The sequence below is a fragment of the Micropterus dolomieu genome, linkage group LG15 (genome assembly GCF_021292245.1).
Source record: "Micropterus dolomieu isolate WLL.071019.BEF.003 ecotype Adirondacks linkage group LG15, ASM2129224v1, whole genome shotgun sequence".
NCBI lineage: Eukaryota > Metazoa > Chordata > Actinopteri > Centrarchiformes > Centrarchidae > Micropterus > Micropterus dolomieu.
The window spans coordinates 12,835,694-12,855,479 of record NC_060164.1 but is presented as its reverse complement, the minus strand read 5'-3'; the positions used below and the strand labels follow the sequence as shown (position 1 = coordinate 12,855,479).

The window sequence follows — 19,786 nt, the reverse complement described above, 5'->3', positions numbered from 1 at the left end:
TACAGATAGTGTAACATAACGTTTTCGAGATAATCTTATAATAAAAAAAATGTATATTAGACAAATGTTCAAATAAAAATAATAGGCCTACTGTTAGTGTTACTAATGTAAGCCTAAATGAAAATGGTATTATAGATAATATCTATTCATATCCATATAATGTATATATATATATATATATATATATATATATATATATATATATATATATATATATATATATATATATATAAACTTACAGTACAATGTAACTGCTGCATATGCTGCATATTTTACTTTCTCTCTGTCCATACTGTTAATACTGCAATACTGCTACGGTTTATATCTTATAATATTTATATCTACCTCTCACTGTTATTTATATATTACCTCTATGTGTACGTTACTCTGCACTTAGCCTAGACTGCTTTTTGCACTTCTGGTTAGATGCTATTTTGTTCTCTCACTTGTCCTGCTTGTACTGTATGCAAGTTGAATGTAATGTAAAAAAAAAAAAATGTAATGAAAATACGAAAAAATAATGAACATGAAATAAAGCAAATTTTATTTAATTTCAACACCAGACACCAGATGGCAGTAAAGCGAGTTTGAGAACATCGTGATCGTACCATATGGAAAACACCAACGAAGAAGAAGACGCACGTAGAAGGAGCTGCCAGCGATCTGGGAGCAAAGTTCAGCCCAAGCTGCTGCCATCGCTGTCATGGCTTTCCTCTGCAGAAGTGCTGCCTCGCTCCTGAAGCCCTCCAGAGCAGCGCCGGCCGTCCTGTCTGCTGCTCGCCTCTACAGCTCAGGTGCGTGTTTAAAACCCAGCCCAGACTGTGTTTATTTATATTATACATGATCAACTAAAACAGTTAGCTCTGCCACAATGTCAACCTGCGTCACTGAATGTGCGACGAAGCAGGCAGCAGGCTGCTAACGTTGAACTTATTCTTCTGTATAGTGTTTTTTGTACCACAAAACGTTTATATGCTGAATTTTAATGGAAGATAATTTCGTAAGATGTTGTTGGCATGATGACCCTTAGTATGCAAATAGTAATTCCACCCTAAAATGGAAATCATAGGTGTTATTTCGATAACAGTGTACAGCCCAGATATTATTTGTGGATTTGAATCTCATCTGATTTATTTATGGATTTCAGACATTAATAAATTCAAGGGATGACTTTTTAAAGAGAAAACACTTCATTCCAGCATGGTCCCAAGATGTTGAAAGACTAACCCCAAGACATGCAACATAAAACTAAACGCTAAAATCCTGAAAAAATTAACATCACTACACATGAAATAAGAAATGCCCACATCAAAACACCTAAGTACATTTTAATATAAAACAAAGCTCATCAGACTGTGGTGACTATTTCAGTCAAGAGACAGATCATGAAGCTGATCCACAGGTGTGGCTGAATCATTTCACTCATGGTGATTTTACAGGTACGTGGGCAGATATGCAGGGATCTACAAAACATTTCCCTAATATTTTACATGACACCCAGAAATATTCTAGTGCATGGATGATGGATGTCTTTCTCATAAACCTGTGTAAAAAAAATAAAAAAAAAAAAATAGGCAAGATTGGCTATTTATTTAGTGTTTACTAGGATATGATTTATGTTGTCTATGTTGTATTAGGGGTTTTGTTATAGACAGTCTGACTATGGAAGCCTATAGGGGAGTATTAAAAAAAATTATGTCAACTTGAAACTGTGATATTGTGATCTGTTTCTCTAATGACTGTAAAACCTGTTCAACTCAGACCGCTTTGGTGACCCATCACCTGGTTAGAGGACTATACAGTTAACGAGTCAACAGAATAGTGACAGGCAGTGTACAGGGTATGGGCGATCTTGAAAAGTCTGAAAGGGCAGTGAATTCGGTTTCCTCAACTTAAAAAAATGGTATCCAGGTTGGTTAACGTATTTAATTGTATCATTAGGCATTATTGTTATATATTGTTGAGAAGGTCTGAAAAAAGTGATATAATAATAAATTATTCTAGGCTATATCATCCCTAATTTCATACTTTGGCCAGTAGTACAGAGAAAATGGCATTATATGTAGTAGTGTTCCTAACTTCACAAGTTTAGACCACTAAGGGCACAAAAGTGTCATCTGACCGTCAGTGTTGGTTCTGTCTTCATGCAGGTGGTCAGTATGAGTATATTTTGGTGGAAAAGCGAGGTGAGAAGAATAACGTGGGTTTCATCCAGTTGAACCGGCCTAAGGCTCTGAACGCTCTGTGTGATGGGCTGATGAAGGAGATGGGAAAGGCCCTGGATGACTTTGAAAATGACAGCGACATCGGAGCCATCGTCATCACTGGCAGTGACAGAGCCTTTGCTGGTGAGGGAACTTATTTTCTGTACCTGTGTTTGCATTTTTCCTCCTGTGAGGAGCAACAATACGTTTTTTACACTTATATATTTTAACAGTCCGATCCTGAAATGTTTTCTGACATTTGAGTTTGTTTTACTCTCTTTGTGTTTTAAAATGTGTTCTGTTTTATTGTAAAGCACTTTGTAACTGTTTTTCAGCGGGGGCAGACATTAAAGAGATGCAGAATCGAACCTTCCAGGAGTGTTACGGTGGAAACTTCCTGGCACACTGGAACAGAGTGTCCACAGTGACGAAGCCTGTGATTGCAGCTGTCAATGGATTTGCTGTGAGTGTCTTTTATTTTTTTTTATTTCATTTGTTTTAATTGAGGGGAGGTGAGCATATATATTGAAAAATATACAATCCTTACCTTTCTTCTATCTCTCCAACCTATTTTCCTCACTCTCTTATCTGCATGTGTTTTTTTTTTTTTTTGTTTGTTTGTTTTGGTTTTTTTTCGATCCTTTCCCCTCCCTCCATTGGCTTAATTCCTAAACTAAGTCACGTGAGGTATTATTTCAAGTCTAGGACTCCAGTTTTACTTGTCATTTAAAGTTTAATTTGACTGTTTTAATATCCAGATTTGATTTATCCGCCAATCTTGTACACCTTCATTGTCCTGACCGAAATCCATGAAAACAGCTCCAGGCCAAATAGACTGGGGTGTCCACATAATTTCGGCCACATAGCGTAACTTTTAATCCAGTATTTGATCAGTTCATGATGCACAAACTGTATTAAATATATACTAAAGAAGAGTGAGACCTTCAGTGAAAATCTCTTTCACTCCTTGTGCTGTTGCTGTGTTTCATACTGTACATTCTGCTGTTTCAGCTGGGTGGAGGCTGTGAGCTGGCGATGATGTGTGACATCATTTATGCCGGAGAGAAAGCGCAGTTCGGCCAACCAGAGATCCTGTTAGGGACCATTCCTGGTAAAGACCCATTTCTGTCCTCTTTCCTTCCTGTGCAGATGACTTCCTTACACTAAGGCAAGGATTATACTTTCCGCGTCAGAGGGGGTACGTGTAGGGTTTGAGCAGCGACTAGCACTACCAGGGCAACAACCGATATACTGCGTATGTGTGGAACGTGTCCGCCAAGCTGACTGCAGAAGGTAGTATAAACAGAAGTAGTCCGCGGGGCCCGCATCTGTCCGTGTCCACGTCCGCTCCCGAGTTTATTTGAGGCTTAAGGTTACTGTTGCTAAGGTTGCTGTTGGAGCAGCTGTTCATGACGTCTGTCTATCTGTCTGCAGGGTCGGGGGGCACCCAGCGGCTGACCCGTGCGGTGGGCAAATCCCTGGCTATGGAGATGGTACTCACAGGAGACAGAATTAATGTTCAGGAGGCCAAGCAATCAGGTAATGGCAATCTTGCTGTGAAGTCAATTTGCTGATATGTTTTGGATTTTGAATGAAGGACTTTTGCTTGTAGTGGAGTATTTTTAGATTGTTATATTGGTATTTTTACTTAAGTAAAGGATCAGAGTACTTCTTCCACTTCTGGGGAGATGCTAAACATTTTAAAGCATAGACATGCATTTGACTACAGGTGGAATATGTTCTTCTTACATTAGGCTGTGCCAGTGGCTCTAATAAACTGTCAGCTCTTCACATATTTATTACATGTTTCAGTAGCTTTTTGTGTTTCCCAGGTTTGGTGAGTAAAATTTATCCTGCGGAACAGTTGGTGTCTGAAGCTGTTAAATGTGGGGAGAAAATTGCTGCCAACTCCAAACTGGTTTCTGCTATGGCTAAAGAGGCTGTTAACGCAGGTGTGTAAACTAATTTTTAAAAAGTTGAATATCTTAAAACCTACTCAGCTGAAAATGTTTTGTCTGACTTGTCCCTCTGTGTGATTACAGCTTTTGAACTGACTCTGGCTGAGGGTAATCGTTTGGAAAAGCGCTTATTCCACGCTACTTTTGCTACGGTGAGTAGAAGAGCCTATCCGAGAGCGAGCCAGTGACAGTTGACAGTTAGCTCATGATGCGCGTGTCTGTGTTTTCTCCTGCAGGATGATCGTAAAGAAGGCATGACAGCATTTGTGGAGAAGAGAAAGGCCAGTTTCCAGGACAAATAGGAAAGAGAAGATCAAGAGCTTGGCAAATTTCCTGATATGAGCGGGTCATTTCCTTATCTGCAAGTTGAATGATGCAAAAATCCTGATGGTAGTGGAACATATAAGCTGTTTAAATTAGGATTTTTCACTGAGTGAGTGCACAAGGGTGGCTTATCACAGTGAACCCCTTCCTGCTGAGGCTCAGTATCAACAGCGAGTGCAGGGGGTTTGTATGTGAAACCATTTGATTACCGTGTTATAGTCTGTGTGTAATCGGAGGAATCAGTCTTGTTGACTTGTACTGACTTTGCCTTTTCATTTTCACTGTCAAATGTTTGTCTGCTCTTTTTGTAGGCAACATATTGCTGTGTACATATTACAAATAAAACTCTAGAATAGCTTTCAGTTGGCTACTGTCACTGAGACATGAACAGAAATGGGAAAATGCATCTGCTGTATTTATTAACACACTGTTACAGATAATGGGGTGTTCCTTATCACATGATTACATGTTATTCACGTGTGCCTACTTGTAACTCAGAATTATCCTGGTTTCAGAAGCTGATTTCTAATGTCTCTTTGAAAGATAGAAGTTCAGTAAATGCGGTCTAAAACTCGACTCAACCATTGTGTACTTCACACCACTAGATGTGGCTCTTGATGCAACTGAGTGAAAAGTGACAATTATAAGCCCAAGTCATAACAAAACAACAGCCATGCATCAATCTACCAAAAGGAAAACACACTTTATTTAATTTCTTAAGTAAAAGTTCCACATGAAATGGCTTCAAATGTGATGGGCCTACTTAAGGTACTATAAAAATACACTGCTCCATAATTTCTGGCAAAAAATTATAGACTTGGAGTTTAGGATGACTACATATAACTTAATTTAAATTTGAGGTGCTGTAAAAACACATTACTCCATAATTCCATGTAGTAGCCTAGGCTATGGGACATATGTTACAGAAATACTTTATTCACATTATTTATTCCCGGTATTACACTGAATGAACATTGAAACAATAGGAAGTTTCATATAAGTAGTCGGCCACTTTAAAGCTACCGCAAATCCCACGAAGTAATACTTACAGATTTCAAAGTAAAGAATGGCGTGAGGTTTTGTTTCCGTTATTTCCGATTAAGGAACAGAAGAATACCTGTTCGTTAAAAAATGAAAGGAAAACCAACTGATAATAAAAACAAACAACATTTCCCTCTATTTCAATGCTAATATGCAATGAAGTAGATCCATAAACTGCTCAAGAAAATGAAGAAATAACTAGGCTAGACCTACTTCTTAGACTGCATGCACAAATTTTATGAACTACTTTTACTGTGTAGTTTTTGACTAATGTCAGTCACTTCCAGTGAACAAGAAGAAGCATTTTCGCCTACCTTTGATGCAGGATAAAACCAATTTGAATGATGAACAACTTTTCCAAACGACTTTTTGTTCCAGTTTCCCTCCTCTCCGCCAAAACCTGTGCTGTTCAAATTATTTCAATTAACTGGACAGCCAGTCGGCGATTTGAGGGGGATGAGGGGTGTCGGCGCTGTCCGTGGTGCTGAAGTAGGAGGCTTAACCTATCTGTTGCTCATTTTTTCAGTCCCGCCCTTCTGACAATTTCGACTTGGAGCTATAATATTCTCTAAACTATATACAATAAAAACTCAATTCTATAGACTACTATATTGTACCGTAGCTATAGCCTACTCTTGAGTAGCCTAGTTCGGTACCTTTATGATCAAAGTTACAAGTAGCAGTGTAGTCGCGGGAGAGCGAGAAGATCATGGAGACAGTGCTGCCTTTGTTATTCCTATAATATTATATAGTGATATATTAATGTAGCCTGCACTTTATGATCATCCAGTAGCGCCAGTGAAACTACACCCCCAGACCAAGCCACCTCTGTCACCCATTGTGTTGGGTGTAACTGGGGAGTGGAGCAGGTCATGTGAATGAGCAAATTGACCTGCACGCGATCAGCTGCTACAGTTAGGCTACATAATTCGAGGTAAAGTTTATTGTTATTTTGACTGTTTTCATTTTGCTGGCAACTTTATTCCGTGTACATGTTACAAATAAAAAACTCTAGATGAGTTTTCAGTAGGCCTATAGGCTACTGTAACTGAGACATAAACAGAAATAGGAAGATATAGGCTACGAATTGAGATCCAGTAAGCTAACACACTGTTACAGACAATGGGCGTTCCTTAACACACGATTGCATATGCTATAATTTGCATGTGCCTCTTTGTCTTCTCCTTGAAATATAGAAGTTCAGTCAGTGAATGGTGTCTGCAACTTGACTCAACCAGTGTGTGGCCTACTTCACACCAGTAGATGGGGCGCTTGTGCTGCTACAGCAGAAACTGGACGGACAATAAATTCAGTGGGCCCGTTGGGTTGACACGCACCGGCAGATGAGCGCATGACAAATATAAGGTCAAGCTATTAAAATACTGTAGAAATAATCTTATAGCCGCGGGCCTTTCGGCAAAATGCCAGTGAAGCTGATTATTTAGGCTACGTAAAATAGCCTATATCCTATATAGCCTAGGCCTACTACCGGCGTGATGATTTAGAGGACGTTATTAAATAATCTCATTAGTAATTACACTGCTGCATGACAAGCAGCCACTGAAAACATCTCCGTTTTTAATTGTAGTAGATATAGCCTATAGGTTACATAAAAAAGAATAGCCACAGATTAATATGTAGGCTACGTTAAGTGTTGCGCATTATAGCCTGTCGGCTGAAAATATTCGGGTACACATAAAACCATAATTTTGACTTCAAAGAAAACACCAGAACAAATTTGGTTAGTGCGCGCTTTCTTTTGCCGCTCCAATCCTGGCAAGGCACCTTTTTTCTCTCTGATCTTCACACGGCGGCGCCCCATATCTTCACAAGGCCATGGCCTAATTGATTTTTATTTTCATTCAATATTCCCCTGGAGCTCGCTTTTTTGTCAACCCCCTGGAACAAAACTTTAAAAAGAAGGGGGAAAAAAGCTCGTCTCCTCACTCTGCAGGGAAGCACAAAAGTCTGCAGAGAGGGCCCGAAAAGAAGCTCTTCTTTGAGGCTACCGAAAGGTCAAAATAATAAATGTAGACTCAATTGAGGCTCTCCACACAGACAAAGGGGGCAAAACGTTACATTTTGGCAGCGCAGACCCTCATAGCGTGATAAACTCATTTAAAGAAGCCGAAATAAAGAGAGAGCAGCATGGGTCCAGAGAGGGAGAAAGGGGCTTTGAGTCAGGCAGACAGGCCTGGCTCCTGCAAGGGCCTTTTCTCCTGCCCAGCAGCCTCCCAACCCTCTCCAAAAATCACTCTCATATTCCTAAACTTCATTGCCTCTGTGTCAGTCAAGATGGTGACTTTATCTGTTATTTTTTACATCCAATTTATTTTTTATATTTTCATGGATCTTGTTTATATGCATGTTGGTATATTATTATAATTTAAAGTGAAGAAGACCAAAAACTAATGTAGAGAAAAAGGAGGCAGCTCCATAAACATGAATACTTTACCACTGGGAACTACATAGATTACTAGAAAGTTAATAATAAACTTATAGTTCCCTATATAGCAAAGGATGTGTGTAATGTGATGTGGGCTGATTTCATCCTGCACAATTAGCAGAAAGCTCACAATATGTTCAGAATGGCATTACACAAAGACTACTACTTCTCATATTGGGATAAAGCAACGTACAGTGTAGGTCTGGAATGCAGAAATATTATGAACATATATATAGTTTATATTTGCACATTAAGAACATGCAATAAACCAACATATTTCTCCCGATCATTACTACCAGCACCTGTAAAAGGATTGTAAATTCAGTATATGTCCACAAGCCTGCAATACTAAACACACTTGACTGACACTTGACTTTTATAAAAAGCTTTTTTATATGCAGATCTGCTTTTTTTTCTTTTTTTTACTGAACCAGGATCTGCGGTCATGGAAAGGATTCCTCAGCACTTTTCTGCCATCCAGCTGAGAGTTTCTCTGGCTCAGATGAAACAGGCCGGGTGGAGTGGTTTTCATCTCACAAATATTTTCATTATCTCACATTCTTGGCACCAGAGACCGTGTCGGAGTAACACATTCACCGGTGTCTGCTTTGAATTATGCCCACCCAAGGGTATCAGAAACAACATAGGCCCAAAGATTATGCAGTCTGTTGGACTAATGACACTATAGCTCCAGATATATAGGCTACGACTATGTTTTTGATAACTTTTGCTTTGTGCTTTTATAAAACATTTTTGGAAATAATTAACAGAACACAAAATATTAGCCATAATCCATATTAATGAAGGCATCTAACATTTTGTGCCTATATAGGCCTGTTTGTTTTTTCGCCATAGGCTCTACTAAATTGGAATAGATAATAATGATTCTATTTATTTGTATTACAAACTTGGTTTACACTGACAGACATTTAAATGTGTTTGAGCGATGGTTTGAGTCTACAACATTTATAAATACAGTTTTGAAAGGGACTCCGTGCGGATACCCCTCTAACCAATCAAATTATGGTCCCTGATCATATGACGCGTTTCCCTGCGTCAACAAAGACGATGTAAAATTTCGAGATTGTCCACAAAAAAACTCTGTCCGGCAGAAATATATGCCTACGAAACAAAAAGTCTGAATTTTGTCGTTTGAAAGCACAGAAATACAAATGCGAGATACACTACTCGCTAAACGGCTTTTGTTTTTTAGTATTGTCATAGTAGGCCTACAGTTTGTATTGTCTCGATGTCGGGTGGAGATAAACGAAGACGGAAGTAAGCTGCAGTGTCAGCTCTCACTTCGCTTCAGTACTCTCCGGTTCGCTCGTCTCTGTGGCTGTCAGTATGGTCGTACTGAAAGGAATCCCCTCTGTTTTATCACCTGAACTGCTGTATGCTCTCGCTAAAATGGGCCATGGGGATGAACTGGGTATGATATTTAAGTACACATAGCCTACATAGGTCTCCTTTCTCTGCGGCTGTGCTAGCCTGTAACGTTATGGTGGACAGTAGACCAGTCCAGGTTCAAAGCCCCCTAGTGTAAACAGTGACAGAGCAGAATAGATCTCACAGGTTCATTAGCTACACTGGCAATACAAACATAACTTGTTGTAGTTCGTGTAGTCATTCACAGACCTTTCTTTATTTCTTTTAGTTCTTGCTGATGCAAATTTTCCAGCATCTTCCATTTGTGCTTGTGGTCCAAAAGAGATTAGAGCTGATGGTATGTAATACATCTATTTGTGAATAAAACGTGTGTGTGTGTGTGTGTGTGTGTGTGTGTGTGTGTACTGGAGCAGTTTTATAGTTGATTGTTCCAACTGTGTCTGATCTTTATGTAGGTTTAGGAATCCCACAGCTTTTGGAGGCCATTTTGAAGCTGTTGCCTCTGGATACCTATGTCTCCTCTCCGGTACAGGACCTGTAAATCTAGAGCTAAAACCACTGAGTGATGTCTTGGTGATGGCACTAATAACTACATTTGCCTTTGGCTTATTTTGTTATCTTTCTAAATTTAATTTGTTGAATCTGTGCTAATATGTTTCCACAGGCAGCTGTCATGGATCTGGTAGACAGTGACAAAAAGAAGTGTTTAGCTGTCCCTGTGTGGGACACATACACACTGCTCCTGGGTCAGGCTGGGTCTCAGGTAAAACAGCCTGTCCACCCAACAATTAAATAATTCAGTAAGTAACACAAAAATCACTTTGTGTTCCTTTGACTTTTCACTCTTTGTGTGTTTACATATAGACTCCTCCTGAAAAGGTGGAAAGGTTTGCTTTCTACGAACGAGCCAAGAAAGCCTTCGCTGTTGTAGCAACAGGGTGTGTATTTCCTCTGCCCTTATTTGAATATTCAAGCTGAATGTTTCATTCTATGTCAGCAAAATGATAAACGCATGTTTTATTTTGTAAAAGTTAAGGGAAAAGACAGACATTCTCTACAAAAGAAACCTTTCTCTAGATTTCATCTGTCAGTTGTCTTTTTCAGAAATCAGCAAACCTTCTTAGGTCATAAAATGGGTACCTGTTCTCTCTGGGATACCTGTCTTTCACTAGCCTGATAATCAGACTGAGTTGCCATTTTGTTTCACTCGATTCACTATGTGGATTTTTGAACAAATATGAGATGTGGATGGCAGTCCAGAGGTCTGGAACAAGGCACATTTTTCACAAACAACTAACATTTTAATAATGTTTTAATAAATCTCCACAAAAGCCTAATCATTTCAAAGATGTCTTGAAAAATGCTGCTGATAAATCTCTTATATTTCCCTGTTCTTTCTACACAGGGAAACAGCTCTGTATGGAAACCTGATACTGAAAAAGGGGGTCATTCCTGCAGAGCTGCTACAGTGACACACACACACACACACACACACACACTCACACACACACACACACACACACACACACACACACACACACACATACACATTAACACATAAGTAATGATGATCTAATGAGCTGATGATGATTTCAGTCACAACTGTAATTCTTTCTAGTGAAAATCAAAAGATGGTGAATATTTTTGCATTAAACTAATTTTCAATTTAGTTCAGTTTCCACCAGAAGCTGTGAATTCAAAACACAATTTATTCTTGTTCATGTGTAATTAATACTGTAAATACAATCTGAGTAATCTTCAGTTTACAGAATTCATGTGAATAACTTCTGCGTTGTACATACATTTCAATAAATAAAACCCATCAAGTTTTTGATGAGTGTGTTAAAGTACCTTTATCTTTGAGATTTTGACATGTTCATTGTCACTGAGGACAGTTTAATAGATTCAAATCATCACTTCTGATTTATTTACCTCTTGCAGCCACCGTCTCCTATCTGTATCTGATTTGAAATGATAAGGATCTACATAAGTTGAGCTGTTATTGAAAGATCACAGGTGGTATAGATCATCCAGATCTTCCTCTGGTTCGCTGTGCTTTCTCGGAAATGGCAAATCAGCAGGAACGGCAGTTCTAGTATCAACTTGGTAAGGGATGGGCTTCAGGACATCTTTGTGGTACAGGTCGTCCATGTCCTCTTCTGGTTCGGAGTGTGCAACGCGGACCTCTGCACCAGCTTTGTATCCAGCCACAAGTGGAGCCAGATATCCATCCAGTTCCTCCCTCGCTTTGCGGGAGACTTCATCCCAGTCCTGCTCGGGTTCTTCTGAAGCCACCTTAATGAAAACAGGGTGGTCCACATCATCTTTATCCTCTGGTTCCTGATTGTACTTGATGTCGGCCTCTTCATGCGAGGACTCTGCCTGGATGTTGGCAGCAGGGTGGGCATCCAGGTCTTGGATTTGAACTTTGAGGAGATGAGCCACAGAAGGATGGTACAGCTCATCCAAGTCTTCTTCGGCCTTCAGGGGCTGTTGGTCCTGTCCACCGCCTGTCATACTCTTCCAAATCTTCATCTGAGGGTCAATGTCATAGTCCGTCCTATCCATGTCCTCTGGAGGCTCCACTTCGATTCCCCAGGAAATCTTCCCTTTGTCATCTTTGTACCTGAAATAAAAATCATGCAATCTCACCCTCTGTCCAAGAGAAGATGAGTCACATGTCATTTTAGTTTAAGGAAATTACAACTTACATAATGGTGTCCTGGAATGCTTCATCTGCAGGTTCATCCTGAGAAAACAGCACAAATATTACATGACTGTTGTCCAAATACAAGATAGCAACCATGCAAACATATTTGTCATTTTAAATTCATCAGAAATAATTGAAAATAATGATATGAAGCTGTAGAGTCTAATATTATGGACAGCCAGGAGCAACATACATACCCAGGATTTATATGGCTTTGCTGTGATGCCATATATCACAGAAACACAGAATATTAGAGAAAACCTGCAAGTGACGAGAGTCAGGATTAATTATATAGAATTATAGACATTACACAACAGATCCTTGTCCTGTGACAGAAACAAACCACACAATCTATACTAAACAATAAAACCAGGTTAATAACCACTGCAGTCAGTCAGAAACCCTTTTAAATTGATCTGTAGTTTTCATACCTGAACATGGTGTTTGCTTTCAGCTCTGCGTTTTGGATCCGAACAACAAGAAATCTTTCACTTCGGTCCAACCTGCTGTGGAAATGAAGGACCAAAGTTCCACCAATAAACCAGTTTATTATATTTTCTTGACCTTTGTATCCTTTGAATACAGGAACATACATTTCTCATTCTGTTATCAACTCTAATGAATCTGTATGTGCTGCATAAACCCTATATCTTGCTTGAATAAGATTTATGTCACTCTTGTTTTAGTTAACCTTTATTATTTTACTGTGTTGTGATTCAAATGTAAGTCTTGTATCTGGTTTCTTGCATGCAAAGGCAGTTAAAAATACTGAATTCTGTACTGATCTAATAGAACTATTTTTATAGCACTTTTTGTTATTAATCTTCCTTGTCAGCAATCAGTGATCACAAGGTTATAACGTCCTATGGCCTTAAAGCTGAGGTTATATGTTATCAAGAGACCAACTTTATCATGCAGTAATAGTTTCTCCAATCCTGAAAGGTGATACCCCTATTACCCTGGCTCCATGTAACAACAGTAACAACATAAATAAATATATAATAATAAAAAAGTCTGCACTATTTAGCAAAGCAAGGATCATTATGACAGTCTTTGTTTATGTGCTAGACTATATAAACATCGAAATGCAGTATTACACACAGTTTGCTATTCAGCACTCAGATTTATCACTGATGGTAAGTTTGGTGAAGAAACTCTGGCTCATTCATCTAAAAAATGCTTATCAATAAACTTAGTTTAGAATACCGAAACCTACCAAACCTGGTCCCAAGACTTGTTCACACATTGAGTAGGGGGTCCAAGGGGCCATTGGTCCCCCAACTTTACATCACGAATCACTGTATCTCTGCAAATGACCCCTATATTGCAACACTTACAGTGAAAACATATTTCAATCACTCCCATCCACTTACAAACATAAAATGGGCAGAATATTTACATTTTAATCTAACCACAGAGTGAATGCAAAGAGAATCTAACTCACTGTTTGCAATTATTTCCTTGCTAACGGCGACTCCTAAAACCCTGATGTGCAAGTGCGCAAAGCACACCAGTTTCTCTGTTGTTGATTGCAAGAACCAACACAAAAGTCTTCATCCACTCTCACCATCTGAGGAAGTGAAGACACAGTGGATTCACTTTTACTTTGATGGAAATGTCCTCACAACAACTGGAAAACTGTGTGCGCTAACAATTTTACTACAGACTGCTTTTTCATCAAGATCAAGTAACGTTACAAACCAGGATTTGCTATAAAACTGAAACCAAGGATGGATCAATACCAACCTCAAGCTTGTAATCTGTAAGTTTGGCATTTTTATGTTGCGTTACTGTTTATTTATAACTTGGCATTAGCAAGTTCAGAACGTTGCGCCTCATTTGAAGCCAGTTACCAGAGTAATAGGTTTGATGTGGGAAACTGTTAGGAACGCTGTTTTTAAATGTACTTGCTTTAACTGAGTGACCATTTTTACAATTTGTGGTAACACTCTCAAGTACCTCTAGTATTTATAAGCAGTATAAAAACATTTAATAAATGGTTTACATGTACTAAGGTTTCCCTTGAAAATGAGATCTCAGTCTAAATTGAATTTACCTGATGAAATAAAGACTATAATAATTATACCAATAACCTTTTTGACTTCCTGCTGTTCCTTGTCTGTTGTTACAGTAGTTTATATTGGTCCTGCTTTGGAGGCTCAGTGTGGGTGATATTTGTAGACAACACAACAGCATCATACAATTTCTACTTTACTGTTAATTAAATACAGTGATTTAGGATTCATTAATATGCTAAATGGTCACTTTATTCAGAAAAAGAGATGTTGCATAAAAATGTATATTATTTAGACTTGTATCAAAAAGTCAAAAATCCTGCATATGTATTGCCATGAAGCAACAACAGTCACCATGCTTGGCTTACTTTCACAGAAACTTTCTTAGACGCAGACAGACTCCCTCCTGTGTACAGCTTCAGTCATTTTAAAACAACTAATTACCCCTTGCGTACATATACACCATAGGAGGACAGATTAAAGGCAGATGATTGGTCTGTGTGATGTTAATGCCAGGCACAACGCTTACTGAAGCAACTGTTGAATGTGTCAGTTCTAATCCACGTCCATGCCAAAATCCTATCTCAGAGTAAAACTTACTGTTTCAGAATAAAACAGCATCACGTCTGATGTATGGAATAAGTTTATTTAAATTAAAAACTCACTTTGTGAATCAGTTTTTCTGATATGTGGCCAAGACAGAAGACTTTTACCGCTGAGACTATGTTAAACATCTGTAGGTTGCAATACAATAAACTAATTTAAACTAATCTAACAAAACATATACACCCTTAAAGAATGAGACGCTGGGTTTCAGTGTCTGTCTCTGTTAAGATGCTGTGATGCAGCTCATTGTGAGAGTTTGCTTCTTAGGGCTGTGAGAACTCTCTACTCCACCTCTTTCACTGTTCATACAAACAGTAGGAGAGTCATTAAGTTAACATATGGGTTAATAATGTCTCATGACAACAGTCACATATACACACACGCACACACACACGCACACACACACACGCACACACACACACACAAACAATGTACAGTAGAACAGGAGCAGACAGACACGCCACTCACTTCCTGCTTTGTTCAAGGGATGGCTCCACTGTGTCTGCTGGTTATCTGCCCTCTATCAGATCCATATGTACAAGTCCCATGTTACCCCTCAACTAGCCCCACTCTGAGGTCCCTGAGTGGTCTACTGTCTTCTTCCCAAAAATGCTCTCCCTAAGCAAGTAAATGCTAGACATCTTTAAGTCTGTGAAATACTAAATACTATGAATTGACTATTGTTTGATTCTGCTTTCTGTATTGAGTCCACACTTAAAGGAACAATTAGACATTTTGGGAAAAAGAAGATTAATACCATTCTCATGTTTGTATGCTTAATATGAAGCTATAGGCAGCAGCTGGTTATCTTTGTTAAAGATTCAAAGCAGGGGGAAATAGCATGCGTGTGAAGTGGAAGAAAAAGAAGTGCTCCCCTTATCCACAACCTGGATGAGCAGTTTAAGAAATACAAACCAACATCTATAACTTTTGTAGGTTTTGTTCTTTCACAAACCTTTGTGAAAGAAAAAAGGTCTACATTGGTCATTAGTCTCTAATTTGTTAATGCTAATACTAACTTGTCAATAATCCCAACCATTCATGCATAACAATGATGTCAACATTTTAACTTTTTGTGCCAATCCATCTAGGCTGTGATTGGTTGGTTCACAAAAAGTGACACTGACGAGCGCATCAATTTTATGAAAAGCTGAATATATTTCAACAAAAGGCACCTGGATATGGAGGGATTATTGGGTCAGAAACGATCAGCACCTGGTAGGGTGGGATTTTACTTTCAAAGCTCTGTTGTGTCATCATCTGACTCTGTTCGTGCTCTCTTTGTGGCCTTTTGGAGCAAGGCCTTGTAAGGTTTACGTAATGTTACTTTGATAGCCCATGACAGAGAAAAGCAGGCAGGCAAGAATGGTAACAGGTGATCGTCACATAGTGCCCTCTGGGTAATGCAGTTTATTTAGGGTCACAGTATGAATCGCCCAGAGAATCTGATAAGGAGCAGGCAGAAAATGGTAAGAAAAACGTCATGGTACAGTAAAGTACCAATCCCTTCAAACTCAGTGTCCAAAAGTAAAACATCTGGTTACCTGCACCTCTAAAGCTTGTTTTTTCACATTAAGCAAATCATATAATTAGTTGTTAATTAGTGAACTACTGATGTGTTAGTAGGCTGATTATGTTAATCTTTGGACAGACCAGGCTAGCTGTTTTCAGTCTTAAGCTCTTTTCACACAAACATCCGAGAAACTTACTGGGATAACTAGTAGAGCTGGAACATTAATCAATTAATTGATTAATGACAGAACATCTTTGGGTTGTGGACAAAACAAAACATCTAAGGGTTTCATCTTGGGCTTCGAGATTTTTCACAATTTTCTGACATTTTATAGACTAAACAATCAATTAATTGAGAAAAAAATCAACAGATTATTCGACTATGAAAATAATTGTTAGTTGCAGCTCTTACCGCAAGTGATTTTCTTTTCAATATTCACACATGCATCTTCATTCAGGAACATTTAAGTCTTGAGCCTTTTCAAATGCAACATTTCTGGATGCCAAACACCATAAAACTCAAAAGGGACAGAGCCATCCCCACATCCATTCCTTCCCTGAAATGTTTATGTTACTAGGTCTTCAGGTGGGAAATTGAAGGTACATATTTTTATGAATATTGATCCCTGTTCCCGTTTACACATGACCCCATGCAGGAAATGTTCCTGAACATTTCAGAGATCGACAGCATGTGTGAAAGGGATTATTGCTAAGCTAAGCTAACCAGCTGCTGGCTGTTGACAGACATGAAAGTTGTATCGATCTTCTCATCTAACTCTCAGCAAGAAAGCAAATAAGCATATATCCCAAAATGTCAATCAGTTCCTTTCAATAAGATTGTCTGCTAGACATGCTAGATTCATACTTGTGACATGCATACACTGGCTATTAAACTAACATGGAGGCTAGGAGATGTGGGCCATTATGGAAATGCTCTGTCAGTCTCCCAGAAACCACAATCCAGGGAGAAGACATCCCACTGCTCCAAGCCTTGAAAGTGAGGTTTGATGGATAAAGTGTGCTGTAGCTTCTACCAATCTACCCCCTGCCCCTGTTTCCTGCACACATCAGTGAAACAGCTATTATGTACCCAGAGGCCCAGCCGCTACCAGCACAGAGTAACCACAGGACTCTGCTCCTTCAACTCTGAAGGTCCCACAGGCATACAGGAAAACATGCTCATCTGTGGTTTAACCAGCCTCTTTGGTTGGCAAAGCGCTGTGGCTCAGCAAATGAGTTGCTCCCCATCAGACTGAATAGTGTCTCAGGCACTCCACTAAGGTGATGAAGTGTCGGAAAGTTTAAAAGCAGTAGTACTATTAGTAGAAAAGTTAGGAAACAGTAGTAAGTCTGTGTGACACAGGAGCAGCAGAAATGAATACGAATATGTGAACTTTAAATTAGATGCACTGAAATATGCCTGTTTTCAATATTTAAATTTTTTAAAGGAACAGTAGCCAACAGAAATTGCCTCATGTGCATAACTGTAAAAGAGCAAACTGATGCACGCATTAAACAAGTAGGATATAACTTAATTAATTAGTGAGTTTAAAAAGTACTGGTATTTGGATTTTTTTTACCTTTGGACACAGCCTTACAAGCTGTCTCCAGGTGTTTCCAGTCTTTATGTTAAGCTAAGCTAACCAGCTGCTAGCGTAGCATAATTTTGACCATAAAGATATTGATGTTCTCATCTAATTCTTGATAATTCTCGCTTTGATATGCTCGAAATTTAAAAACCATACATACATTTTTATGTTATGTTTATGTTATCTCACGTCGGTGATATATGGCGTGTCTATAAGTATCTCTACGAGTTTGAATTTACCTATCTTTGGTGATGAAGAAGTTTACGTAGTGTAATTATCAAGCCTGGAAGCAAAACAAGCACAAGAGATGGTGGAATCTTTCTTAATGAGCCTCTAACACACCCTCAGCTTCTCTTCTTCCAAATTGGCTGCAGGTGATTTGAGGATAAATGAATCTTTATATGTGGTGTGTACAGACTGTGCTCTGACACCTACGGACGCCACCAGATGCTTGGTTTGATCTGCCAACTGCATGAGCATATATGTTTCCTTCTTTCCGTCACACTGCATAACTCTGCTTGTATCCTGCTATTGGTTAGGCGTGTATGCTGGTACGAACGCACATGTATAATGTGAATGACAAGCCTTTTAGAAAATGTTAAGGGCAACAATAAAGACCAGAACGAATGGGATTTGTCAGCAAGTAATGATTGCTGCCAATAAACTGTGAAACACACACACAGTCACACAATGTTATTGCACAAAATGCAAGGAGTGAGCCAAGAATAAATTGCCTGTCTGTAACTATTTAAGTGCAGCATGAAGTCATGATTTATGCCTGTAAATCTGTGATAGAAAACATGCTTCAAATGTTGAAGCTTGCAGCAAGTTATGGGGCTAACCACCAAAATGAATATTTGACTAAATTCCCATTTTAAAATGAATGATCTTGGCTACATTTTGCTTCATGTTTCTGTTACACAGTTGTTGTATGAGTGTTGGTATAGGAGCATGAATGCATGTGTGGACAGTTTGCAGCACCACTTACTGCACAATGTGTAGTCAGATACAGTAGATTAATATGTCATTGCCACTGATGACAGCTCTTTCTTCAAAATTGTAACTTTAAGTGCGGATCTGATGTCCTGGCTCTGCTCCAAAACCAATAACTGCTTATTACTGCTAAGACTATGAGGAATGCGGCCATCATGTTTCTACTTGACTTAAAGTGGCATCTTTATCAAGATTCTCTACTGGCAAAGAAACAAATAGAAAACAGAATATTTAAGAGGCGACAGCAGGAGAAATCAGACTCCATGCTAAACCTCAATACACACTGTTTAAAATGTTATAATCAACATATTGTACGCCTCGTATGCAAACAGAAAAGTCACTCCTCCGCACTAAAACAATCATCAGCACCAAAACCTCATCATCACCATCATTACTATCAGTAAATCCCATAAAGGTCGTCCCGGAGCGCAGGGCTGTATTTGAGGCTAACCACCCCACTGTCTTTACTCAGAGTCTTCCGTCATATCCCCCACACTCACAACATTTAGGAAAGCTGGGGTTTTCCAAATAACTAAAATTAACTCAATGATCTACAATTAACTTAATTGAGGCTTCACCAACACCCATTAAACACACATTAGACATCTCACAGTGGAGTTAAACCGCACGAATTACAGGGCTTGGGGGAAGACCTCCATGGAAGAGCGGAGGCGAACATGAAATGTTGTGACGATGGTCTGGTGAACAGGGGAGCTGTCAGGTTTATGAAGCGGCCGGAGTGAATAAGTGAGCCATCTGCTCAACAGTTGCACACAGGCACTTCAGCTTTTGACACTGCAGTTAACAGACATTAATAAAATGTCTCCTCAATGAACAGGTGGGATTTTAGGGGGGTAAAATTAGGGGAGTGATGAGCCAGTCAGTCTGGGGGCCCGGAGCCACCTTACTATCTGGCTCCACAGGTAATGCCTGAGACAGGCACAACAATAGCGCTGATGACAGCCGAGGCAGACAAGGGGAGGTGAACCCAGAGCTGCA

General features: G+C 39.2%; 3 protein-coding genes across 3 annotated transcripts; 2 read left to right on the top strand and 1 right to left on the bottom strand.

Moving 5' to 3' along the window:
* The first annotated feature begins 637 nt into the window (after positions 1–637).
* Positions 638–4,880, top strand: echs1 (enoyl CoA hydratase, short chain, 1, mitochondrial). The gene is made up of 8 exons (XM_046070352.1): positions 638–794; positions 2,151–2,348; positions 2,540–2,667; positions 3,216–3,315; positions 3,639–3,743; positions 4,037–4,156; positions 4,247–4,314; positions 4,399–4,880. Exons 1-8 carry the CDS (start codon positions 704–706, stop codon positions 4,462–4,464), a joined length of 876 nt encoding a protein of 291 aa, XP_045926308.1. The 5' UTR covers positions 638–703; the 3' UTR covers positions 4,465–4,880.
* Positions 4,881–9,249: 4,369 nt separating this feature from the next.
* Positions 9,250–12,013, top strand: fuom (fucose mutarotase). The gene is made up of 6 exons (XM_046070364.1): positions 9,250–9,405; positions 9,631–9,699; positions 9,818–9,888; positions 10,027–10,125; positions 10,227–10,300; positions 10,768–12,013. Exons 1-6 carry the CDS (start codon positions 9,321–9,323, stop codon positions 10,832–10,834), a joined length of 465 nt encoding a protein of 154 aa, XP_045926320.1. The 5' UTR covers positions 9,250–9,320; the 3' UTR covers positions 10,835–12,013.
* si:ch211-217g15.3 (uncharacterized protein LOC368914 homolog) lies at positions 11,143–13,824 on the bottom strand. The gene is made up of 7 exons (XM_046070357.1): positions 13,774–13,824; positions 13,517–13,642; positions 13,289–13,391; positions 12,504–12,578; positions 12,270–12,333; positions 12,074–12,111; positions 11,143–11,988 (listed from the first exon to the last, which is right to left on the bottom strand). The coding sequence occupies exons 4-7, from the start codon at positions 12,509–12,511 to the stop codon at positions 11,373–11,375; spliced, it is 726 nt and encodes a 241-aa protein (XP_045926313.1). The 5' UTR covers positions 12,512–12,578; positions 13,289–13,391; positions 13,517–13,642; positions 13,774–13,824; the 3' UTR covers positions 11,143–11,372.
* Positions 13,825–19,786: the final 5,962 nt, after the last annotated feature.